This window comes from Amphiprion ocellaris, chromosome 8 (genome assembly GCF_022539595.1).
Source record: "Amphiprion ocellaris isolate individual 3 ecotype Okinawa chromosome 8, ASM2253959v1, whole genome shotgun sequence".
Taxonomy (NCBI): domain Eukaryota; kingdom Metazoa; phylum Chordata; class Actinopteri; family Pomacentridae; genus Amphiprion; species Amphiprion ocellaris.
In genome coordinates, this window is record NC_072773.1 from 27,336,453 (window position 1) to 27,363,670 (window position 27,218).

Sequence of the window (27,218 nt, forward strand, 5' to 3'; positions counted from 1 at the left end):
TTAATTTCCACACACAAATGAAATGCAGAAGCAAGAGAAGAAGCTGCAGAAGCTACACTGATCTCCTCCGGCAGCTTGTTCCACTGCAGCGGCACCCAGACTGAGAGACTGAGAGATGCATTTACTTTTGGGTCACTGAACTTACATGATACAGACACAGAATCCACTCCCTGACTGTTGGCGAGATCCAACAAAAATAGGGACAGAATTCATACGAAGAAGATTTATTGATGCAATTCTTTGATGCTGACCATATGCATCAACAACAAAAACATATATTCAGCCACCATTTGCACAAGAAAGCACAGTGGCTAATAACCGACGTGAAATGAAATCCAGCTGGACATCAGCAAGTGAATGCAGAAGGATAATTAGATCTGGCCTACTCTCTCTCTCTCTCTCTCTGTTTGAGAATACATAAATAAAAATGACCAGATCTGAGCTGCTATAGTTATGACAGTGGCAGCACTGTTAACCCTCGAGCCAGTGTGTATGTACGCGTCTCTAAGTGCCTCTGTGTGTGTGTGTGTGCGTGTGTGTGTGTGTGTGTGTGCAAATGTAAGTGAGTGCTGGTTGACCCTACGGCACAGAACAGCAATCTGTTCTCTGTGAGACACTAAAAAAGAAACTGCTTGGCCGTCTGGTCTGTCAAGTGTGTGAATAAATGTGTGCTCTTGCTCATGTGTGGTTATTGGCGTCGCAGCACGTGTGCACGAGCGCTCGCATGCTTTTGTGTGGGCTTGCTGACAAATAAACGTGTGCGAGAGCGTGTTGTTTGAACTCGAAACACGATAACCCACCATTTTTTCCGCCGCTTTGCCTTTCTTCTCCAAAAATAGGCTGCACTCCTTCCGTTACCTCACATGAATGCCTTTTAAATCTCCTTTGCAGAGATTTGGGTGTAAACCTGTTTCCAGTTGAAAAAGCTAAGCTGTGGAACCACAAACCTAAAAATAAAACTTGTGCGAGATTTGCTAAGCCTTTTATGGCGTCGGTTCGCAGTGTGTCAGCCCGAACAAACACCACTTTTGTGCTTATTGAAAGGACAAGAGGTCAATGAACATCAGGCAACACTCTTTAAAAAAAGATCACCTCTAGGTTACCAATTTTACACATTATAGTCAACTAACTAGTGTAGTGATGGACATTTTCTACCAAAACAACACAAGAACAAAGCACAGACAGTACAGAGTTTCACTAAGAACTGATGCTGCTGTGTGCATCTTCATGTGTTGTGCACTGCACCTGTAATGGCGTGATGGGAGAAGGCCTCTACATAGGTCAGGTAGTTGTGAGGACAATGTTTCTTAAGCCACTTGCACACATCCTGCTGAGTCCACAGCACCACGGGTTTGGACAGGCTGGACAGCGTAGGACTGGTGTGATACACAGTGAAGGCTTCACCTGGATGCAGCTGAAAAAAACAGAAAAAGCAGAAAACTTTCTATTAATGCAGTGCGTATGTAAATATACAGTATTATCAAGACAAAAGCCAAGGAAGGGGTATGTGTGCATATTGGTGTTTTAATTTCCTCAGGTACTATATTGCACTTTGGAACATTGCTTTTTTTATTGCTTTTTTTTCTCTCCAGATAAACACTTTGTAATTTCTCCACAGCCTACTTAAATATGCAACACGCAGGACTTTTTCATTAGTGTGAAATTAGCTTGGATGACGCATTCTGATGCCACAGTTTGGAATAAAGTCCCCTCTGGTAGTCTAGTAAACCACAATTACAGCATGTGCAGAGAGCAAATAAAGTCTCGTAATTAAAAGGAAAATGATCATATGTATAAGCATGTATTACCGTGAAGCCTGTGGTGTTATTTTGTCTTTTGTGGTTGAAAAATTTACACGACCTTTAAACATTTGCAATTTAATAGGGTTAAGATTTGATCCAGTGGGGGCCAAATCAACATACCTCAAATCAAAATCAAGTTTCAAAGCTTGTAGGCATATAAGAGCCAACAGATGCTGTTACTTTGATTAAAATGAGCAGCTCATCTTTCACCTTTCAACCCTAATTTAGAAAGACAGATGTAAAGCTGCGATTTGTCCTGCATAACCGTATTTTCTCCCCAATTCTAATTCCATGCAATGTTACACTTCACCTCTCTGTCAACAGCATATATTGATACAGTAATTACATTCCATATATATTTTCTCCCAGTATTTGTGCTGACGCTGTGTCGTATTGTGACTGGAGTGGTCTTTTAGCATAGGTAATTTTCCCTGACGGCACCACCTTCATTATGCAGGCAGCACAGCATTAGTGTGATTCTGTCATCTTTATCTTTCCGTTTCATGAGCATGTCTTTTTTGTTTACTCTCGCGTCTTCTTCACACACCGTCCTCTGATCCCTGAAAGTTGCCAGGCAGCACGGCTTTTCTTTGTGTGTCACGGCCATGCGCGGGGAATTAATAGGGACATTAATGAAGTCACAACCAGTTCATATGGGCAGTACGCTCAACCATCTCCTCGTCCCCTCGGCTCTCTTGTGCGATTTACTCTCATATCTAATCCATTCATTCATGCTCTGGCTGAGCCAACTTCACAACAAAAGCTTTGGCTGATTTTCAATAGAAAAACAAAGAAGTGCTGCCAAACGCTCCACTCCATAACTGACTGCATTTAATGGGATTATGTATGCTGAAATGTCATACACACAAATGCAACTTGCACATTCTCCCGTAGCTTAATGTCCAGCGTTCTCCCACCGCTTCCCCGTTAATGACACAAAGACCAGCTCACAGAACACCTTCACATCTTAATACGCGATGGATACAACTTCATAACTATTTACATCTTTGCCAGCTGCTTTAATGGGATCTTCTATCAATTTAAGCACCAATCAGCCCTATCAAGTTCTGGCTGGTCCACTAGCTAACTGCATTCTGCTTTGTAGGCCTTGATTGGAAACAACTCCATTTCCCCGCTCCAGTGTGTTTGCTTGCTTCCTAATTACACACATACTTCTGCCTGGACTCAGTGAAGTGCCGAGGCCATTTTAATAATCTAAATTTACAGCTCACTCCCATCGTTAATTGCGATCGAGCTGCGAGAGGTGTGGAAATGGTCTCTCTTATGGATGATTGAGTATGGACAAGAGAGGGTAAAAATGTTACCTCATCTTCGGATAGCCATAACATCATCCTGCATCCAAGCTGCAAGTGTGCTGATTTAGCACCTATCTGCTGTCTATGTCCATCCACATATTGGCATAGTTGAGTGGATATCTCCATAAGAGGATAGACAGTCATTATGTGTGCGGAAGTTAACAAGACAAAAAAGTTGTGGTCTAGATGTTAGGTAGGTTTTGTAAGCTGAGGACAGAGTGTTGTTTCCAGTCTTCATGCTAAGCTAAGCTAACCGGCAGCATCACATGCCATGAGAACATTTCCAAAAATGTGAATATATTCTTTTAAAATATGACTTCCTAGTACATAAAACTATGTTGGGTGGAACTAAAGATGTTAAATGGGCTGAGTTAATACCACTGTGGCTGCTGGGGGATAAGAATAAGGTTAATTTAGTGTTTGCTTCTCAGTGTGTGTTCTACGAGAGGTTTAACAAGAAATAGACACATTGGAAACACGGAGAGTAATCGGTCACGTCTGAAGCGGGGACTGTGAACGTTTTTAATTGGAACTGAGAAGTGCTGCATTAAATAACAAAAATGAAGATAGGTGAAATGATGTTCATATGCCAGAGTAATAGTAATAGCCAACGCATACAGGATGTTGCACTTCTGAGTGAAGAGAGCAAATTTCCCTGCTGGCTCTTCAACCCTTAATGTTAAAACATAAATCAACACTATTGCAGATGGTGCGGCTAAAAATTCAGCAGGCGAATTCATTATGATCCAGGGACCTATTTTGTATGAGAAAATAAATTTGAACAAATAGAGCATATATGCTCCAACAAAGATGACCAAAGAATTGTAATAACGTTTCTTTATCTTTATCTTCAATAATGGCAAAGCTACAGGGGCGATGCCTCATTACAGAAGAAATGAAATGTACTTTAGATCCACTGAGGGATCATCGAGTACCATAACAAATCTGGGAAACAGATATAGATCTTTGCTTATAAATGCCAAATTTGTATTAATTACTTATTGATGTTTGTTGCCATTTATTTAACTGTACAGGAACTGAGCGAACAGCATGGAGACAAAGAAAGACAACAGGCAGATCGGGAGGGTGAACAAAGACGGTAAATGACAATAAGAAAGAGAAGACAATGAGCTGGGGAGTGGGCTCTTCTTTGTGTGAGTAATGGCCTTCATCATCATGAAGCCAGACCGAAGGGAAATGGAATGATAGCTCCCCATCATCCCTCCCTCTCTCTCTTTCTTTTTCCTCCCTCGCTCTTCTCGCTCCATTTGTTGGCCATCCATCAGACTGTATCTCCTCTGGCCAGTTCTCTCCAGTACCTGTTCGACCCTTTACTACCTCCCCGCTCCTACCCGAGACCTACTTCTGTCCAGCTGGAGGAGGTCCCTCATTTGTTATGTACAGAGGAGGAGGAGGAGGCGGGGGTGGAGGGGAGCTGGAGTGGGTGAGGGGGCATAAGCAAAGTGGAGGCTGGATATGGAGTAGGATTAAGGACACAGAGGGGGAAGGCAGGGAATATATATGCACCGATATGTTATAGTCAGCATCAACTGCTCAGTGCCCTGGATTTAACATTTAAATATTCAAGTGTGCTTCTTATTTACCTTTAATGTGTTGAATAAAAATCATAGCTGGACAAAATATCATTTTTACTTGTGTGCAATAGTCACGGAAAGTACAATGTCAACACATGATGCTACAATTTTTTTAGCTTCTTCATACAAAAAGAAACCCCATAACTTTGTCATTGTCGATGACTAATCTATAAAAATATATTAGTCTTCTTTTTATTTATACATTTGACTGTCAGCATCGTCAATCAACTGAAAAACCTGTTAGCTAGTTTGTTTTTCCAACTATCTGCCCCCTCTCTGGAACTCATATCGTTACAAAACAAAAGGGAAAAAAAAACACACAAACACACAAATTGTAATATTTTTTGCAGATAAGGGCAACAATATTTACAAGTGTAAGAACAGTGCAAAATTATTCACATTTTATCTTTTTTTAAATTGTTGGTACTCACAGGTACATGCTTTTATTGTTATCTTACATCAGACATGTGTACTTTAGTAGTTTTCTTGATATTTTTGTGTGTTTGAAAAATCTGGAAAAAAAATCTGGAAAATAAGAGAATTTTTTCTATAATTTCAGATTGTTTTTAAAGTGAAAAAAGTTTGAAAATGATTTAACCTGTATGAGAGAAATTCTATACTGGCAAAAAAAACTACAGAAAGTTACAGATTTTTGGTAACTTGAACACCAAGTTATGTGGAAACAAGGTTACCTCTGTCTGTACAGTGAACATGAAGCTTCAGTCAGAATCTAGTTAGCTTAGGTTAGCACAAAGGCTGGAAACAAGGAAAATAACCAGCAGCGCTTTGTTAGAAAGTTAAAAACACTCACTAAGTAACATACTACAGTATCTTGATGGTTTAATCTGTGCAAAAAACATCATAATGCAGCCAGTGGAGACTCAAGGAAGTCACCAAGAAATAACATCCTACAAAATCACAATCTTTACACTTCGGTTTTGGCAAGAATTGAACTAGTTAGGAGTTATCATATGTCTATTAGTTCCTTAAAGATGCTCGTGGAAGCAATATTTTGCACTTTGTGGACATAAACAAAGTGCATTCCTGAACTTAATGCTAAGTTGCAGAGCTGCAATTCAATTGGTTACTGACTGGAGCTTCAGATTTGCAGTCGTGTGAAAAACCCAGCACATTCCATGGAAAATGTTGAACTTAAGATCAAGTTGTTCAAATATGTTGAGAAAGCCAACAAACTCCAATGGGATGTCCTTATTTTTATGTAACTCTCCTAATGAGCCAAAATGTTGAACTATTCCTTTTAATCTAACTTAATTTTGTGATTTAATCTTTATGGAAACCAACACAACAACAGCTAATAAATTCTAATTAATAACTTTTTCTATTTTTAGGCGTCTTTATGTATTTAGTAAGACCACTTCTCTGTTTACTCCATGCTTTTCCCTTCCCCACACCACACAATGTTCTCTGCACTTCTCTATTGATCATTCTGTTTGTATCCTCCAAACAGCTTATTTGTCCTTCCCTGCTTACTTTGTTCTATCATGTCTCTCATACTCCCGCTACTTGCTCCTCATAAATTTTATCCTCTCCCTTTCTGACACCCTCCCTTGTCCTCCCTTTCTCTTGTTTCCACCCCATTCGATCTTTCGTCTGCTTCGACTTCTGTGCACTGCACTAGTTTTTGCCCATTTAAGAGCCTGTGTTTGTGTGTGTGAGTGTGTGTGTGTGCAGACCTTGTGTCTCTGTGTGGAGCTGAATCCAGGATTAGCTTAAAGTCAGGGGAGCGTGGGGAATCCTTAAAATTCGCTCTTTGTGACCGATAGCACCTCTCTTCTGACGGCTGCTCATGTCTCCGCACATCCACACCCTCCCTGAGGTTGATCAATGATGCTACACCAATTAGCAGTAAAAATCTGAGCGTGTGTGTGTGTGTACTTGAGTGAATCAATGCTTTATGGTATGCATGTCATGTACAATATCTCACACCTGCCTCCCCCTCTCCGCTCTGCATCTTTTCATCTCTCCACAGGATACTAAACACTCGTCCTCTCTCTTCCTCCCGTCTGACCAAACAACCCCATCTTTCTCCCAATCTGCTGCACCTATCGAACTCCTGCTCTGCTGTCATTATCGAATCAGATATTCAATCTGTCTCTGTAATCCCAAAGACCCTGGCAGATCCTGACACACGATCCCTCATATCTCCTCCACGCCGCTCTCAGCTACTTCTCATTGCATCTCATCCTTCAGTCCTTTCTGAATCTCCGTCCCTCTTTCCCTGGCAGTCTCCGTTGCACGCTTGTGTCTTCCACTGCTCAGTCTATCTCTGTGCATGTGTGTGTTTGAGTGTTTGCCACTGTGATTCTGAAAAATGTTTCAGAAGCTGTTGATTGTTCCTGTGCGTGTAACTTTGTGTGTGTGTGTGTGTGTGTGTGTGTGTGTGTGTGTGTGTGTGTGTGTGTGTGTGTGTGTGTGTGTGTGTGTGTGTGTGTGTGTGTGTGTGTGTGTGTGTGTGTGTGAGAGAGAACTGTCAGCCTGTCAGTTTTGTGCAACTCCGCCTTTGGTTGTCTCCGAGTGTGTAAATGTTATGCACTCATGCAAATATGAACAGTCTGAGTGGGTGGACAAAGGGCCAGATGGGATTTTCACAAAGCTCTCTATTTAGCACAAGTCAAACATGTGTCTTGGACAGAGCGGCAGAACAAGGGCAGGACACAGTGAAGCATTTCGGCCTCACTGCCCAGCAGCTCTCTTATTCTTTCTCTCTGTTTTTCTGTCCCTTTTAAACCACAAGCCTACACTGCATCATCACTACAGATGAGCAGTCAGTTGCCATCAAGGTGAACTTTTACATGTTGATAATAAGCATAAGATATAACCAAGATATCCATCATGTCAGTTTGCTAGTTTTCCAACACATTTAACTAAGTAGCGTTCAGTATATCTGCAGGTTACGAAGGTCTTTAAGATTCCCTCCCACAACACCGAATATCTGTAAAATGATTAATGAAAATCCATCTGATGGCTGTTGAGATATTTCACTCTGGACCAAAGCAGTTGATCGACCAACCAACATTGGCATCTATAGAAACCTGCCACTAACATGTCTAAAAAGCAGACATAGCAAATGGAGTCTACAGTATACAATGTACTGCAGTGTATAATATCCATAAGCAGTTTACAAGTGGATTTTCTTATTAGAGTTCAACATTTATACACAAAATGATAATTAACAATCTAATAAATATCAGTATATTAACAGTTGTGTGACTCTTAATGTCCACAGTGTGTGTATTTCCATTAATTACATTAATTACATTTTTGAATTGCATTATTAACACCTGATGTAATTGTTGTCATGTCTTTGTTTATGTTTTTTGTAATGTTCAGAGAGAATGCAAAGCAAACTTTGAACAATTTAGAGATTAAAAATAATCATTCCTCTTGTATTTTACCTCAGAATTGTTATGGAAATAGTAAAGATATATACATTTTTAAAAAGAAGACGAGCTAGATAATAACAATGACAGAAAATATCCTGTTTTTAACTATAGATTCACAATTAATATGTATATTAAAATGTTTGACTTATTATTAAATTACAGGAAAATGTCTGTTTTTGCTGTTGGTGCAACATGAAACTATAGATGCACTATTTTTGACAGTGAACATTGCCAGTTTTTACAATGGTGTCACCATTAAAATATAGAAAATAGAATTTTTTCCATCTTTTTTAATTTATTTTTCACTGTGGACATGTTGTTAAGTAACAGAAATAGGGATTTTTTTTAAATCATGCGAGAGTGTACTGAACTGCTAGTACTAACAATGTGCATGTTGATGAATATGATAGTAGTGTGTGATGAAAATAAGATGATAGTATTTTGGTGACTAAAAATACTACACTATACCCGACTAAAACGTTCGGTTGATGTCATTCGCCTCCTTACAAGAAGTGGTCAAAGTTTGCGAGTTCCGTGTACTACATTTGTGTGTTTTCTTTCTTTAGTTGACTCCTTTGTGTTGCCGTCAGCACAGAAGGTCAGCCACTGTGTTCTGTAATGAGGAGGGGAAAATAATCACAGACTGGTCTTTTTCATTCGCCCACCCAGCATGGCAAATTAGTGAGAAAGAGCTTCGGCTCCTGTAACAGGCTCGGTCCTGCTTTGGAAAAAAGGAGGCAGGGTAGCTGCTGTTACTTCCTAAATTGTGTCTCTGTTATTCTACCTATTCCCCAGTCTCATCTAAAGGTTCACCCTCAAGCTGTGTGTCAGACAGCAAAATGAGCCACGCATAAACCCTTCCTTTCACCCCATCTGGCTATCTGAGCCGCCAACAGCCAGTTCAAGGATGGCACAGAAGGTCCACCTATACACAAAAACTCATTATTCTGAAAAACCTTGGTAGCAGATAGGCCTCCATATAGGTCCACCTGCAGCAATGTAAGACAAATAATACTATATATATTTGTTTATGCTGCATTAAGTCCACTGCTGGTGTATGGTGACATTGATATATGTGTGTTTAAAATAAAGCTTTATTTTTTCTATCTTTCAGCATCTTATTTCAAGATATACAGGTTATTTTCCAGATATTTAATGATAAGAATTTAGGTTTTATACTGGCCTCCTCAAAATCCTGACTAAAAAGTCTGACAGAAAAATAGTTGAACTGCACCAATTCTGTCAGGAGGAGCGATCAAATACACAACCAGAAGCTTGTGGATGGCTACCAAGAGCATCCAGTTGAGGTGTAAAACTGCAAAAAGACATTTAACCAAAAATGAGCATTGCTGCATGTATATTTTTGACCCAGTAGATTGTGTCATGCTTCAAGGTGACCTGTAATGAATCTTGATTCTTTTGAGACAAAAAATGGGTTTCAGTGATTCCGTCATAGAAATTAAGAGTTAAAGGACTCATTGGAAACTCAACACTGCCATGATCTACATGGTCTATACAAATGTATGGGCAGTTTTCGTTCGCAACTCTAAGATTTCTCTCCTTCCTCTCTGCCGTCATTCTTGTCTCCTCTGACTGAGAGTTTGCACAGCAGAGCATAATGTGCTATATCAGCTTTGTTAAACTAATAGGGAGGATTCCCCAGGTCCCACCTTATATACAGACAGCGAGCTGTGTTTCACTTAACTGGCTCCCTCATTACAGCTGATGTGTGCACAGCCAGTGTAATGGAGAATAATCTAATCATCACTCCTGAGAGGAGTGGACACACAAATAACAAGCCACACACAGGCGCATATGCACACCCATATGCACAAACGTTGAGTTTTACAGCTGGACCAATGGACACCGAATCGTTCTGTGAATGCACAGACGCACACACATCACAGAGAGAGCTGGACTTCTCTCCCATTTTGAATAATGCATAAAGAGGCTTGTTGCCACAAGGAAATGATAAGCCTTACTTCTCATGGTATAGAGGAGGTTTAATTATCCAGTCTCTGTGTAATCACATGGAAACAGCTTCCCACTCGTCTTTTATTAAGCCTTTTATAGCTGTTATAGCTGAGGGGGCACTCTTTTATGAATTATTGAGCAAATTTTGCCGTGCATATGTACATCCTACAGCCTCATAGTTGCGAACTTTCTTAAAAGCAATGTGGAGAAGACACAAGTGACCTCCACTGGGCTTTCGGGTCTCTTTCATCGGAGAAGAAAGGAAGAAGGCTGTTGTGTCATATGCTGTTTTAGGTCAAACACAGGCGGGATGCCTTAAAATAGATGATTTTTTTTTCCTCTCTACGATGCTGCACAGATGGGACTCCATTTTGCACAGAGCGGTGTGTGGAAATAAATAATGCTCTGGCTACGTATGCTCACTGTTGAGACCACCAAACAGGCATTCCTCACCCACCAACCAGCACTGAAATGACTTATCTAGTGTTTTTATTATTTCGCTCCCTCAAAGCTGTTCCTGAGCTTTGGGGAAAATCATGCATCTGTGGAGTAAATTACATTTTTAGATGTATACTGCGGGTCACGTAATATTAACTGGAAGCTTCTGAGTCTGTTGTCTGTGAAGTATGAGCTCGCTTGGACTGTACAAGCACGGTTACATCACAAACCACAAGGTAACACTTCTCACACCATTAATCCATTATATAACCCGTTTCTCTCTGGTGGCGTCTACCACAGGCTCAGGTGAAACCAGCCGACCTTCTGTAGGCTACAAGAAAAACCATTAGATGTCCTGTTGCCTGAGAGTTGACTTATAGAGATGAAGCTGAAACACGTTCTCTCGTGTCTCTCTGATGATAAAACAATATGTGACAGAGTACGTTCGGTCCTTTTTCCACCCCAGTAGTCGAGATAGCTTCACAGCATCACTATGCCACGCATATAGATGGAGACGCTGCTTTGAAAATGAATAACTTTTGTGAAGTACCTCACTTTTTGATGATATTAAATTACAGCAAAAACCCATGATTTTTAACGAACCTACTTCAAAAATGTCATGTACTTTGTATAAATATTTCACTCTGATACATTCTGACACAAAATCATACAAGAGAGCTGCATTTCTGCAGGTTACGCAATGAAGGATGCCATTTGACTGTATCCATCCTCTGGTATTATCGTTAAAGACAGAAAAAGTTTGTGTATAAAAATGCATTTGATCTCTTTTCTTCCACAGTCAAAAAACTATTAACTAGCTGGAACTGCAAAATAATGCCTAAAACTGGTAAATATATTCTAAACTTTTACTTGCAATTGACTGAATTGGCTGGAAGCTACTTCAAAGTGTGATGAGAGGGGGATCGCCTGTACTCTTTCTTTTTAATATTTAGCAAAAATAAGCAGTATTTACTGTTCCTAAGATGCTGTGATTGGCCAGTGGCTGGAATTTCTTCATTTTGTAAAAAAAAAAAAAAAAAAAAATCAGGAACAGATGCTTTCTTTGTCTTTCCATGTTTATTGTTGTCCAAACTGCCCAACTCTAAGCTGTTCCTTGTTTCATCAGTTCATTTTTGTAAGCAAAAACACATCAGAGAGTCTTTCCCATGCACTGAAACGACTCGTCCAAATGGCCTCTGCTCTGTTTGTATGGATGTCTCTATACCTGGATGCCCTCAGTGCCGGGCTGCTGCAATAGCTTGACAGTGCGTGTGTGCGCTGTCTTCTGGCCGCGACCATCATGCCAGGTCAGGTTGCTGCCTCCGGCGCGACGCGGCAGCTGGTAGCTCAGCTCCTCAGCAGACACCGTGTGCTCCAGGGAGGCACGGCAAAAACTGAAGCTGGATGCCGCTGAGAGGAGAGAAAGAAACGAAGATGAGAAAACAGAGAGAGACGAGCAGAGTGCTCACTTTGTGTCTTTCTATAAGGAGGTTTTCATAAAGTCCACGACCTGAGCAACAGGAGCACCGAAAAACACTAAAATAAATGATTGATAATCCTCTAAGAGCTTAACAGGCTGCATTCACTCCAGATTACATGCTTTGTGTATTGACTCCAGTACAGCTACAAACAGATGGCTGTTTCGGTGATGGTGGTGGGCAGCAGTGCTACTCCGCTGTGATCTCCAATTATACTGAGTGCACATTCACTGAGACAGCGCGTGATTTTTGAAACTGTGTCTCTCCTGCCAGATAAGTCCTTGATTATTTAAATCCTGCATCATGAATATTTGATTTTTTTTTTCTTCTTTCCGTTCGCTGGCTATCCTTCCCCTTCCTCTCTTGTCACATAGCTAACAGCGTTAGCTGTACGACTGCAAAGCAGACAAGTTGTCAATACAGGGTCCCAGTACAGTTGTGTGCGAGCCACAGGGCATCATCTGCAGTTCACATCCAGTCGAATCGGCTGCTGTGATGCAGTTGGTCATCTGCAGCAGTGGGTATCTTTCAGAGGGGCAGACGTGCAGTCATTGCTTCCACCTGAGTACTAATTTAATGTGATGTAGTCCAAATAATAAAAGAGGATCAGAAACAGGAGATGTTTCTGCACTGGCCTGATGTTTTAAAAATGTGATGCAACAAGAAATGCACGACTTTGGGGTTAAAGGTGGAGTATACAAAGTCAAATTAAGCATATATGTCACCACACTCTGCTAGTTGTTCTTTTTCTATACACAAAAAAAAATATTCCAGTGTTTATACTCATCCCTAGCTCTGTCAATGAGAATCAAACAAACTGGTTCAGACCGATCTACAGTGTGTCCTGCACGTGTTCATACAGTCTCAAATCTACTAAATAGCAACAACCTTTAATGGAAATCTGCTTCACATGCAGCAGCAAAACCCGCTTGATAAATCATGCATGCACCTAACCAGCTTGCATGTGTTCATATGACTTAAAACAAGTGAAAGTACTGTGGTGAAGGAGGGAGAATGGAAAGATTACTTCAGAGTGGCTAAAGTAATGAAATGTAACCAAGACTGAAACTATACTAATTAATTTAGAACTGCACAGCAGGCTGGCTCCTGTACAAAAATTGGGTTAAATGTAACATTACAATCTGCAAGTAAATGCAGGGTCACAGTGCATTTGAAGCCTTCTCCAATCCTCCAAATATGTGTAATTGGACTTGTTCTTGAATTCTGTAGTTTTGTCAGTGCTTGTAAACGCAGTCAGTGACACAGAGATAGAATTGCTGATGATAGAGGCAAAAGTGGAACAAGACATAATAAATGTAGCATTCATTACTTTTTAATATGAGAAAGTCTCTTTACAAGAGTATAATGTCAGAAGCATTCTTTGTGGAAAAAAGTCTCATTTCATCTCCCATGAATGACTTCTTCATTTCTTTTCATCCCTCCTCCATAGTGAACGAGATTTAAAATTGAAATGAATTTAATTTTAATCCAGATAAGATCTTTTTCATGTGTTTATGAATTTGCTCACCATTTTATTTATTATATTGTTTTCTTAATGTGGTTATTAATGATCATGCTATGCTCTCATGCTTGCGAAGGCACAACCGAGATGTATGCTTTCAATAAAAGGAGGTGAAGAAAACCACTGAAGTTCACCTTTCTTTCTACTAACAAGCCAAAACAAACCTTCCATCCCCATTTTCGAACTTCACATCAGACCACTGAAACTTGCAGCATGACAGCTGAGGCTTGTGGGAAACACCTGGCTGCAGTTGAGAGGAGTGGAGAGGAAAAAGAAAACACTTTTTCTCAACCTAGAAGCGCGTTCAGGTGAGCAGCGGTGAATACAGAGTTCACACAGCCATGATGAAGGAATGAAAAAGAGGGTGGAGATGAAAAAGCACAAAGGCCTGTCAGGAATCACTGATGTGTAACCTTTTCTGTCTCTCTCCCTCCCTAAATCGCTTTCTCTCTCTGTACTCTTGTCTTGCGCTTCACTCTTGCTTTCCGCATTTCTGTACGCTGCCACTTTTATGTCTTTTTATGCGCTATCTTTTCTTGTTTCCCATCTTTTTATTTTCCTCTCGCTCTCCTTTCCGTGTTTGTCTTTGTCAGGTCTCTGGGGTCGTCGGGACAAACCAGGCCCAACGCTGATGTAATTACTGCCAGTCAGACTGAGTGGGAGGAGACAGGAGGAAGGAACATGGGAAGCTAAGCTCCTTGCTACCATAAAGACCTGCCAATCTCACGGAAAGAGACAAGAGGAAGCGCAAGAGCAAGACAAATACGAGAGAGAGAGAGAGAGAGGGGGGAAGAGCCGTGCTGTAAATTAGCGCTATGTCCGTGCAAACCGATCAAACTGTATCAAGGTAAAAGAGCTCAGGAAGGAGGTGGGGAGACGCATTAATAGACCATGAAACAAGTTCATTTCACAAGCTGTTAAAGACAAAGCTTTCCAGATATTAGTCAGAGACACTACACTTTATAGACATCGCTTTTAACACAAAGAAGTCCAAGATCAGGACTTCCATCCACTACTGAAATCTCAATCTTTGCCACATTGCCAGACCTCACCACCTCTAGCAATCATAAAATGAAGACAAAGTGCTCATTTTGCAAACTTTAATGGACTTGCTTGGCTTAACCTCCTGGCACAGGATACTGCGGAGAATTTGAAATCAGCCAAAGACCATTAAATATCCATACCTTCCAACTGATGTCTCTTCTAAAATGACATTGCACCATATGCCCCTGATGGTTGCTCTTAAGGACAAAAAAGCTTTAAAGAAAATTAACTTTTAGCATTTTCTAGCTCTGGTAAATCTCTTTAGATCTCTGTGATCTGGGGCGATTACCATCCTTACCATTCGGCATGCGAGTTTATCTGTCACCTTTCCTTGTCTGTCTCAAAATGCATTCGACCAGCCTGGACAACTGCCAAATCTCCACTGTCCTATTTGTCATTATCTGGTGTTGTATTATCTCTCACTGCCTTTGCTGGTGACTTTTATCACCTCTGGTCGAGGGAGGAGAGAGAAGACAATGGGATGATGGAAAGCAGATGGCAGGAGGGAGGATGAAAAGAGGAAAGCGTGCGTTTGTGCAATAAAATAATGATAAAGATGATACTCGGTGGCGGAGTTTTTAAAAGCTGAGGAATCTTCAGCCTCGCATAAGGACTAAAAAGGCAGACGAAGAGGCCTGTTGGTGCCAAAACCAAGGGCAAAGTGTCAGACAGGTGTTTGTGTGTGAGTGTATGTGTGTGTGTGTGTGTGTGTGTGTGTGAGTGTGAGTGCAGAAGGTAGGTAGGTCAATACGACTCAGCCCAGTGAAGTGTAACCTCATATCACCTCCCCTTGACTGAGCAGCATATCTGCTGTGCAGAGTGGCTGCTAAATCTCAGAGGTATTACCTTTTGAAAAGGTAATTAAGCTGTTAGGTACGGCACCCTGGAAGGTCGTTCCAAGCCAAATCCCACAGTAGATTAACATGGCATCATCGAACATTACTCATTTGACTTTAAAAAAAAAAAAGAGCATCTAAATTAGGCCGCGTGGACCATTTTGCTCCATAGGCTTTTTTTTTTGCAGAAGTTTGATTTTTGCATAACCTTGGCATCAACTTCAGGCCGCATGTGTGTGTTTGCTTCATCCTCTCCCATGGAGGATGAGGCAAGTGGTCTGGTTAATCCACCTTATTTTGGGCATCACAGAGAGGGCGACACAGTTATTTCAGAAGCATGATATTGGCATCAACTCCCTCCCTACCGAGCACCTCTCTTTCAGCTCAATGATAAAATTTCTATTTGCAGTCCAAGTTTTATATAAAAGAGGATAGAAAAAAAAATCACAGTCACCCTCATTCCTCTGTAATCTTCAAGGGGGTGAAACTTCATCATGCAGTGATTTCATGCCTGTATAACACATTAAACCTGGAGTCCTAAATACAGCATTGAACAGACCAATGCAACCAACTGCGCTCGTGCATTTTATTGCTGATCCTGATTTGTTGGTCCTATAGCATGTTGTGAGAGAAGCAAGGGGCTATTTACAACTCTTCCACTCCAACAGACCTGGTTTTAACCCCAGGAATGAGCCATGAAATTACTCCATTTGAAAGAGCAGGAAGGGGGGGAAAAAAGAAGAATCTGGTTGCAGCTTTAAAAATAAGTATAAAACCCAGGACCTCGGGGGGTTTCCCATGATGCATTGCGGTCTATTATCCACTCTGACATGAGACATTGTCGCAGAGGCTGGGGCTGAGGTTTACCTTTCACAAACGATCAGTGTCACGGTATCACGCAAATAGCGAGATAGTAGTAAACAATGAACATTCACAAAACAGGCTCCAACTCTCATCAGTGCACAGCTGAGGAAAATGCCAACTAAATCTGTGCGCGCGATTGTGCGTGTGTGTGTTAACGAATGCCAGCATGCTTATACATACATGAATGTGACTCAGGATGCCAGCATGTGGACTCGCATATTCACACATCTGTGTAATCCCCGTCTGCATTTGTTTAGGCCAGTGGATGTGAAAGAAGCGGCAAAGACGCTGTTCATGCAGCGGATGGAGGTTGAAATCTAGATTCAAACTGGAGGGCAACTATGGTTCACAATACACAATGCAGCCCAGATCGCAGGTGGAGCTGGCACTTCTGTTTTGACTCTTGCTACCCCGAGCGGGCATGAAGAAGAATAACAAAGGCTGGTAGAAGAAATGCCAGGCCGACCTTGGTTTCCTCTCTGTAGGCAGCGCTGTGACAGGAGAAAAAAAAATTGAAAGGGGCAGCATCGAGGACGGGACGACTTTTACTCTCCAACACTGGCCCCCACCGCACTTCTGCAGAGACAGACAGAACTATTGATTATCCATCACCCTGTCAGAGAACATACAATTATAGATCACTTTAGATAAAACACACACACAGAGGCAGGCACGCACACAGACACGGCCTTCTAACTCCTTCACCCGAGGCCACGACTGCCATATCCACTCCTGTTCAAAGGAACTCACTACATGTTTCACGCAAGAGGAGGAAAAGGAAGAGTGACACCGAAGAGGAGATGGGATACGGGGGTCTAACATGGTCATGGCCTCTTAAGAGGATGAAGGAATGATGCCTGGGGGTAAATGCTGGAAGAAGAAGTCAGGGAAAAGACGACAAGTCACAAAAGAGAGACTAGATGGAAAATTATGCTTTCGAGAAAAGCATTAATACTAATTGCATCGGAGAAAGAAGGAGGGGGGACTGAAGGTGTGAAGTACTGAGAAGATGAGTTTATAGAGATCATGTGTGTCTGTTTTCTCCCCCGCACAGCAAAGCCCTCATATGATATCACGGGAGGACAGATTAGATCTCACTGACAATCAATAAGCCAGAGAGAATGTCAGAGGAGGAGGGAGGATGAGGAAGGACAAGGAGGAGGAGATGGGGCTGAGTAATAGGATGTGAGGTGTGATCAGGCTTGATCAAAGCAGGGAACAGACAAGATCAATGAGTGCCTTTGAATAAACACTAGTAACTTGGTTATCTGGTGTTCTGGTTTGTAGAGCAGATTTATTGCCACATACAAGGAATTGGACTTGGTGTTTTAGTGCATAACAGTAAACATTAGATTAAAAAAAATATTGCAAGTCAGTAGAAAATAGGTGTTACTCACTAGACAAATAGGAAACAAGTTTTAGAAGTCAAATTAGCAGCAAGTGTGTCAAATGCAATAGATTGTATGTCATAAAAAAACAACAGAATTACTAAAATTTCCAATGTGCAGGAATGTGCAAGTTTATCGCCTGAGAATGTGTAAGATTACATAGTATGTAATGTAAACAAATGATATATGTGTAGTACCGTAATATGCTGTAACCATTGTAATAATGAGAAGATGCTGAAAATAATTTGAAAATCTCACTTTAGCAATGCATACCATGCACTGTGAGACAGACAATTTTATAATATAATGTAATGTGATGTAATATAATATAATAACTAATTAATAATACTTTCAGAATGTTCAATGTGTCAATTGGCAACATTATAGCCTTGAATCTGCAGCTGTTTTCAGTGGGAACAAGCTCTAACACCCAGTGTACATTACCTGCTCTGCTCTGCACTAAGCAGATGGACACGAAAGAACAAAAGGGAGTGATTTATATGGAATGTCACATTGACAAATTCAGCTAATCTGCTTTATCAAGCTTGTGTGGGTGCGGATTTGTCAGAATTGGCTGACAAAGATCTGGCAGCAGGAGCAAACCACCCCAACAACTAGTGCTAAATCCTGACTGGTCCACACCAGTATGTGACATCACCTTTTCTCAACTTTAAGCCAGTGAGAAGAGCACAAAGAAAGCAAATACTGAAAACAACAAAAAAAGCTTTTGCATTTTTCCAAGAATTAGTTTTTTTCTCAATTACTGCACTCATATGTTATACGGCACTTTGATGCTGCTGCCGTGAGCACATCTGCATACAAAAGAGCAACACAAGCTCCAACAGGCAGCTACTTGCATAATGAATCCATAGTGTAATCATCACAGGGGATCTAGAAGAAAACTCTAATGAGGACTTTCATAAAGTAAGAGATATTGACTTATTACACAAGTCAATCTCAGTGCAGATGAAATCTCATCATCAGTCCACCCACAAAAAGCCACTGCACTGTTATCATTCACAACGCATGAAAACCTTTGACAAATTTATCCAAATTAGGCTGGTGAAGGCTTTCAAATGACTTGAGGGAAACGGGACAGAGCATGAAATGGGGAAAATAACACGAAAAGGTCAAGGAGACAGAACATAACTTAATATACATTTAAACAGTTTTACAGTCACGTGGCATTGTTATCCACATTTACAAAGGTTTAGCTTAATGTAATTCAACCTATGCAAAATTTTATACGTCGCAGATTCATATTTTCTGGCGTGTAAGTGAGAGAACGGCATCATTATGTTGCTCTGTGTATGTCAGTTCAGCAGTCACATAAAAATAACACATTATTCCTCCGTCCTCATATTTTACATGGTGCCATTTAAAAATGTCTTCACAGTTTGTCTGTCATGCAGATGGTCTTCTGCTGGAAGGAATCCAACACGGTGGTGGAAATAAAATGACACAACTTCTCTGCTTAGACAAGACTGGCTTTTTAAATATTTAGTGTTTGTTTACAACTGTTCCCCTGAGTGGCAGAATATTTTGTCTGAGTGGATTAATGGATGTTTGGGAACAAATACTAAAGCTCCAAAATACTCCATTTCCATGCTAATTTAGCCGGTATCCTTGATAAAGGCAGGACGAACTGAGTAATTTATCAGGTTATTACCAATAAAAAAACAATGCCTGCAATCGTTTCAATATCAAAATATTAGCTTTTTGATTTCAAGAGCAATTTAAGCCAGTGGTTTGGAACCAAGAGCTATAAGCCAGATGGTCTGCTAATGAAATCTAAAGTGGTTCAGGCAAAGGGACTAGCAGGTTTTTACCATTATCGTGTTTTATTTTTTCCAAACTGAAACCAGAGAATAAGTGTACACAAAGACAATGAAGCATGGCAGCTCCCAGTCCGACACATACCTTCAGTGATAGCCTGAATGGCCATCCTGCAGGGATCCACCACACTCTGTCTGCTAATCATAGAGAATCATCCCTTTACACCAGCACATTGGAACTCTTCTTCATATTTAACCACAAGTGTAAACCTGACAGAGTGATCCGAACGGGGTCCGTGAACAAGTTGGCACTCATACGTGCACAGTAACTTATTTGTGATGCTCGCATGTGGTCTGTAAATCGATACAGTGCACTCACGCTGTGGCCTGGTGACAGAGCGGGATGTGGAGAGGTTCAGTGCTCAATAGTTTATTGAGCGTCCTTAAACCATGACACACAAGTACCCTACTTTGTTTGCTACTGCATGCTCACAGACCTCCAGGGTGACATATTAAAGAAGAAAGTTCAGAGCAATGTAACATGGCAATAATAATCACGAGATAACACAATGTGGACAAGCACACACACACACACACACACACACATTTGCATAACTAAACACAAAGGTTACTGAACACTGAGGGGTTTGCAAACAAAGAAGTGAATAAATGACCACTGCAAGAGTTAGTTGATAATCTGCTCCCTACGTCCACACAAAAGACGCCAGGATGAAGGGATAAAAGAAGATAAAGAGGAATGAAAAAGAGCAGGAATTAGGCTTATAGGATGGGTGGAGAGCTGGTGGGGAAAAAAAGATAAAAGTTAATGCTCTACAGAAGCTGAGAGGTAAACAGAGACAGAGAAAAGCATGCAGCGGTGAGAAGAGGAAAATGTGCCAATGAATTTGAAGCTGAGATAGACAGGCTGAGAATGAAAATTGCAGACTGGGAGCCAGTTTGTAGATTCGCAAGCAGCATGAATGATTAGAAACGGCAACTCGGCAGCAGCAGTGTTAGTAATACTTCTATCAGCCGACTGAAATACAACTCGGAGCCTTGAAGTTTTGAAAGTTTCCTGCGCTCCTGTGTGATGCGATCCAGGAGGCTTCTTCTAATCTTTTCTGGAGGGGGAGGGAAAGGAGGGAAAGAAAGGAAGAAGAAAGGCGGGTGGAAGATGCAAAGGTTGTGGCAGGGGGCCCACACAGAGAGGCTCAGGCAACACTACTGAGGCAGGTGAGTGGAGGATTGCAGCATCGCCGCTGGCAAAAACAATCAAAGAGAGACATAAAATCACTCTGCTCTATTTCCTCTGTACATTATTTCAGCGAGCAACTGAAGACACTTTCCCAGCACTGTTCTTGTTGTGCAGTTCGGAAAAGACGCCGGAAAACCAGGATTTTTCGTATCTGCAGCAGGTGTCCTGAGTGGGAATGTGAGTAGTATGTGTGCACAATACAGCTAGCCATGTTTGGTGCAGGCCCTTCTGGAGCTTTGTTGTTTCCTGTCTAGCAGCAAGACAAATTAGCTCACACCTGGGGGCACTCGTCCACTCCCTGTAGCCCCACCTGTCTCCATAAGTCTCTGCACCACGCTGTGCTGATTGGGGGTCTGTCTCTCTCAGCTTAATTGCCACGTTATCAGCTCCACTCCTGCACTGCCACTTCGCCCAGGCCTCTCAGTCAGACGGACACACCAATTACGGCTCGTCCGCACACACTCGTTCCTCCACATGGTTTCCTGAGGCTGCACTGTCAGGTAATGTAGCAGACGGCAGCTGGTACAAAGCGGGCAGTTTGGGATGAAACAGGGAAGAGAATCAAAGCTCTTTGTTGCCCCTATGCACACACGCTGACAAATACACACATCAATACACATAAAGTCTCAGCAGGAGCTTCTTGTCCGGGCCAAAAGATCCCAGGGGAACCTTTCTACTTCTTTCCCTGTTAATCCTCTACTCTAAACACGCACACACACATGCACACACTCTTTCGTAATGGTTTCCTTACTTTTTTCTTTACCTTACAGGCACAGTTCAACAGATGTGCCTAATTGTTTTCTTTCTTTTCTAGGAGAAAACTGACACCAGTGTCAGGTCTTTGCACTAAATATGAATCTAAACCCAGCGGCTGATACTTTGTTCCGACCCCACCGGCACCTTTAAAGCCTAAATATAAAAACAAATGACAACTTGTGGTTTCTTGTTCTTTGTACATTTCAATTTTTACAGATTAACAAGATATATGTGCTAATTAGTGAACTGTAATGTTGCTCGTAGGGCAAATCCTCATGGGCAAGTTTCGCTTTCACACTTTAAAGACTAATTAAAGCTGTCCAAGATAAATCAATGACAAACTTTCAATTGTGGCCCCTTTTGAATAGAGAAGTAGAAGCACACAGTGAATATTTCTATGATATTTTATCGAGAACGAGCGTCTAATGATTGTTTCTGTTCCTAATCCTCTGTGAATTTTATGCAACTATCTGACTTATTTGTGAAATTGAATATGCTTCCACCCACAGCAGTAATTATAGTAAATATTATGGTACAAACTAAGGACTTTCCCAATTTTCTGTGCCAGGTTTTCAAATGTCAGCTCTCTATTGATAACTCTCCTTATGTTGACTTCTAATGGCGCCAGATTGTTTCATAGACAGCGCCACTTGCTCTGGGCTCCTCTCAGAGACCCATCAATTAACCAGCTTCATCCTTTGTGCATACTTGCTTTGTTAACGCTGATATTGGCGCTTCTCATGGTGTGTTTCAGTAATTCTGCTGTAACAATGCAGCGCCAAACCGGCTCTAGTTCGTACTCTCTCTTCCACTCCGCTGAACCGTTTCCTTATTATCACCCAGCTACTCAGATGTCACAGACAATCACACACAGACACACATGCAGACACAATCTGAAACACACTCTGATTATCCTGCAGATACATCATGTTAACAATGGGGCGTTAATAGCACATGCGCGAGAAACCAACCCCCTTTACTTGCTTTTTTTAAAATCACACGCACGCACGCACGCACGCACGCACACACACACACGTCGGCATTAATACATCTACTTGTATTAATGCAGTCCCTGATTGTGGACCATTTTCACTTTAGATGAGACAGGACAGGAGAGAACAGTTTTATTATCCAACCCTTAATTATTTCACTTTCTGCCAAATTAGTTCACCTAAAGCCCATCTCACTCAATATCTCTCAGCACAGTGAGTGCTCTTTGCTGTCACTCATAACGGAGGCCCTTGAAAAGTAGTTTCCGAAGGTCTATCTCTCTTCTTGTGATCCATTTCGAAAATCTATTCCATCTACCGAAGATGCAAACTTAACACATGACTTATGTCCATTTTTATTCCCAGCTGCAAGTCTTTCTTCATGCCACATTTGATGACTCAGCCAGACGATGCAAGTATGTGTGCGTTTGTGTTATTGAAATTGTTGTAATATTGAAAATTCATAATTATTGAAATTATGAAATTGTGTGCACACACAATTTCTATCTATATATGTAGCTTGAGCTATGCATGTAGAAGTGTGTGTGTGTGTGTTTGTGTGTGTGTGTGTGTGTGTGTGTGTGTGTCTGTCAAGATTCAAAGCCCGCAGAGCACCAGTGACCTGATATGTAGGGCGAGACCGAAACACTGTGATGACAGCTTAGAGCCCGCCCCCACTAACTCTGACTGACAGCTCTGTAACCTCGGCTGCCTCCCGCGACAATAGTTTGGTCTTGCTTCCACTTTAACGTCTGTCATTCCAAGTTTAATATAACAGCTGTTTCTGGAGCAAAATTCTATAAAAGCATCATAGCAGAACTGGAGGACAAGACCTTATGAAGTGGAGTGAGGATGTTTTTTTAAGGGCGATATCCTTGGACAGTCTGATGGCTGTTTATTCCTTAAAGCGTCTGTCAAGACCCGCTAAAGTCTTGCATGGCTCTAGGTGCTTGTATAGAGTCAAAAACTACATCAGTGCTCATGTATTGCTGAAGGATTTGTCTGTCTTTTAGTCCCGCAGCCTTTGTGACCAGAGCAGCATTTAGGCAATCACATCCAGCTGCCTCTATCTTCCTCTCTTATGGGACAAATCCATCCTAATCTACGGATAACGTGCAACAGCCGCATGTCTCAGTGGATTCAACTAAATCAGGTCAAAAGGGTGCACACACTCAAAAGAGCGTTATTGTACACAAAGAGCACACAGAGTTGTAGCTGGTGTTCTCATCTATTAATGTAAAGGAAAAAAGAAGATTTCTACGCTTGAACTACTACAGTTAAAACCAGGATGAAGGACAAGCCTGGGATTCCACATCAAGAAGAGATTAGAATAAAATCTTTGTTTTTATTGTAACATTATCTGTAGATGTTGCATAAGAGACTGAATTTAGCATCATAGCCCTGATGTCTTTTTGAGAATGAATCATTTAAAGAAGAAGCCAGGAAGGGGCACATGAGGTAGCGGTGTACATTTAGGCTAAAAAAACCTCTTCTTTTCAGCCTCCAGGACATCATCTGGGCTGTGACATTAAAGTCAGTTCCTATTTGTGACTGCGAGGCAGAAAATCTGATTACATGTACACACAATCAGAAACCTGCATGTCATATTAAACCGCTCTCAAATATCCACATACATAGTTGGAGCACGCTATAATATCTGCAATATGTATTTTGCCATGGTGTGAGGCACTTTTTGATAGTACCATTTGGTTTTCCATCAGCCAGAGCCTCCCTTGGGCTCAGTGAGCGTGGGATGACAAAAGGGAAAAGTTTGTGAAGTGAAAATGTCACATGTTCAATGAGCATGCATAGAATCGGGGGATTGATGTGACTAGTGGTGGTGAGGAGGGGGAGTTACTTTTTTTTTTTTTTTTTTTTTTTTTTTTTTTTAATGTAACTCCGGAGAGATACCACAAGAAAGATGACAAGACAGAGCAGACAGGATGTTGCCAAAAAATAAATAAATAAATAAATAGGAAGAGGATGATATGGGGGCGAGAATCAAGTGCATTTGAGAGGGAATGTGGAAAACAAATGCGAGAAACGTCGGTAAAATAAAGACAGCGTTCACCGCAGGGGTTAAAAAAAGCCACACTTAGCCTTGATCTGCATTTGAACAACTCTTCCTCCCCACCTCTGACTGTGGGGCTGACACGCTGACACTTGGCTCGCCTATTGACATGGTAAATTGAGGGCCCATTCGAGCAGCACTGTGACAGGAGGCCATACACTCTGCCAGAGCTGTATAGTCACAGGAACTTTGTAATAGGGAACAGAGCTGGAGAGGAGTGAGAAAGGCGGTGGAATACAGAAGGAATGCAACAGAAAGTCAGCCGTGTGGAGGTATAGGACGATTTGTAAAAAAACGGGGGGGACTTGGGGGTTGAATTATAGGCTGGAGCTGCAAGAGGGACGACAGAGAGGAAGGGAACAGCTAAATGTCTGATAAGGGGGGGAAGAGAGAACGCAAAATTGATTTCTATTTTTGGAAGAGGTAAGACAGATTGGGTGGAATAAGTCGAAAACATGTTCAATTTCAAAGTCACACAAACTCACGCTCGGATAGTTTTAATATATGCACATGAACTATCTCGCATGCGGGCAAAAAACCTGCCACAGATCACACTGCTAGATTGCTAGCGGTAATGTAATTGCTTTACGAGTGGATGAACGTGACTTGTGCTTCTGACTGTGCGAGGATGTATGCCTTGTTAGGGTATAGCTGGAGCCATTAGCCATTTGGTTTAATGGCCTATCCGCACCACAGGCTTCGGTGACCCCCGGCACTTGGTAGGAGGAGCAGGCCAACCTATTAACAAAGACTGAAAAGCTCCAAGCTTACCCCATCACACAAGGCCACACTTAATTAGACTGTTTGTTTAGCAGACTCTAATGGGAAGGAGAGGGGGGAAGAGGTTGACTGCTCTCCTTGAAACCGCAGGCTGAAAGACATCTGGCCAAGTATGAGAAGGAGGACACTATGATATTAGCAAAGCGTCGGCCTCATCAAGTTTGGTGCTATCGGACTTTTTCACCACTGATGGTAATGATAGGGAGCGACAATTGAGTGATTACAACTCTGCAATTTTAGTCAAAATTAAAGCTTGTGAAATGCTTTATCTGGATGGCCAAAACACATTGATTAAATTGATTAAGCATGTTAGTGGAGGAAAAGTAAAGAGAAGAGCTGAGACAGACAGGCTGTGATCGAATTTATATGTATTAAGTCAGTAAGTAACAACAGTGTGATACATGAGGGATAGAAGCCTTGTATGAAATTATACCTAATTAGCGTAGTCTCTCAGAAAAATTACATCTCTCTTTTCCTTCCATCCCGGCACCCTTTCAGCTCCTCTCCCTTGATCCCGCTCCATGTGCAGAAATCTAATTAAAGGAGAGAAATTGGATATGGGCCTGTGCACACTCCAGTTCAGGAAGAGGAAGGAGTGAGGAGGGAGTGAGGAGAGTGGTTGAGGGAGAAGTTGGACCCAGGACAAGGACACCGGGTCAGAAAGGTGAAGTCTTGTCATTTAGGTAAGTATTGCTGGCAATGAGGGCACAGGGCAGACTGAAAGAGACAGTTGAAGTGTGACACCTCAGAAGAGAATCCAAAAACCACTTCTGATTTTTAGCCTTTCTCTTTTACCACTTCATCAATCAATCTCTGAAAGGCCTGCAGGATTAGTGCAGAAATGTTTATCTACTGAATCATTCAGCATCCATCCTGAGTCCTACACACTGGGTCAGGGGTCAAAGCAGCTGGCGGTTGGTCTGACAGGACCACTTGAAAAATCCATTAGATCAATAACTCATTGCAAATGTCCTCCATCAACATCAACTCTCTAATGGATCTGAATCTGAATGATATTGATTATTGTTTTACTATAATATGGAGCCATCTAAGTATTTTTGCCCTGTGGCACAGTGTTGCACATGATTTCCTAGAAGATTCCTGCAAAATGGACCTTATTTTTATATTTTTGGGACACACTAATGCACTTATTCTCATTAATTTACATGGTGGGATGTGGAAACGCTGCCAGAATACTGTGAACAAGTAAGGAGCAAGAAACTACCTGCATGCGAAGCTAAAGACTTTAGCAGTTGAAAACAAGTGTAATAAAAAAGAAGGTTATCTTGTCTTGGGGTCTGCTGCATTGATTTTGATGATTCTTCTAGCTTGGTTCTAGCTTTGCAATGTATGTACAAAAATGTTAAAGGATTGGATTGTTAAATTTGTTGTGAGCTGTCCCACAATCCAGCAAGTTTAGGTAAACAACAGAAACAAAGTCAAACTCTACAAAAAGCATTACCAAGCATCCACAGTGTACGGACTTATGTCCTTGTTCAACTTTGACAAAATGTACTACACACAGATGTGTGATCACACAGGTTTCCTCTCCAATTAGAGGTCATCATTAACATTTCAGGGGCGCCCGCTTTCAGTTTGACCTCCAAAGTGTTTCAGATCTAAATTGGCTAAAGTGATGACTTGTTTACAACTTTTAGAGAGAGAAAGCAGTTATCTGAACAACCTACATGAAAAAACAGCCTCATCTGCACACTTGACTGACATTTAGAGTAAAAAACTGATCTCATGAACATCCAAGTGGGACTGAAATGTTTTAAGTCAAAAAAAAGACATTTTTACAGCATGGAGGTCTTTGTTTACAACTTGTCCAATCATCAGAATAATTGTGTTTCCTCCCAGCAATGTCATTTCAGCCACTTCTTTGAGTTAAACATTATCATAACTGCAAGAAATCATTAAAATTATTTTTA

General features: G+C 41.4%; 1 protein-coding gene across 3 annotated transcripts in view; it reads right to left on the bottom strand.

Annotated features, from left to right (window-relative positions):
* The window catches only part of samd10b (sterile alpha motif domain containing 10b), a 50,775-nt gene that overhangs the window by 15,495 nt on the left and 8,062 nt on the right, over nt 1-27,218 (bottom strand). The window contains exons 1-3 of one of the 3 annotated variants that reach the window (XM_023278660.3): nt 19,582-19,740; nt 11,755-11,939; nt 1,246-1,414 (exon numbers count right to left, since the gene is read on the bottom strand). In XM_023278660.3, the coding sequence (XP_023134428.1) occupies nt 1,246-1,414; nt 11,755-11,939; nt 19,582-19,642 (415 nt within the window). In that variant the 5' untranslated portion in view covers nt 19,643-19,740. Of the gene's footprint in view, nt 1-1,245; nt 1,415-11,754; nt 11,940-19,581; nt 19,742-27,218 lie in introns of those variants that run through there. The other 2 variants (XM_055012729.1, XM_023278662.3) reach the window with 2 other exon arrangements.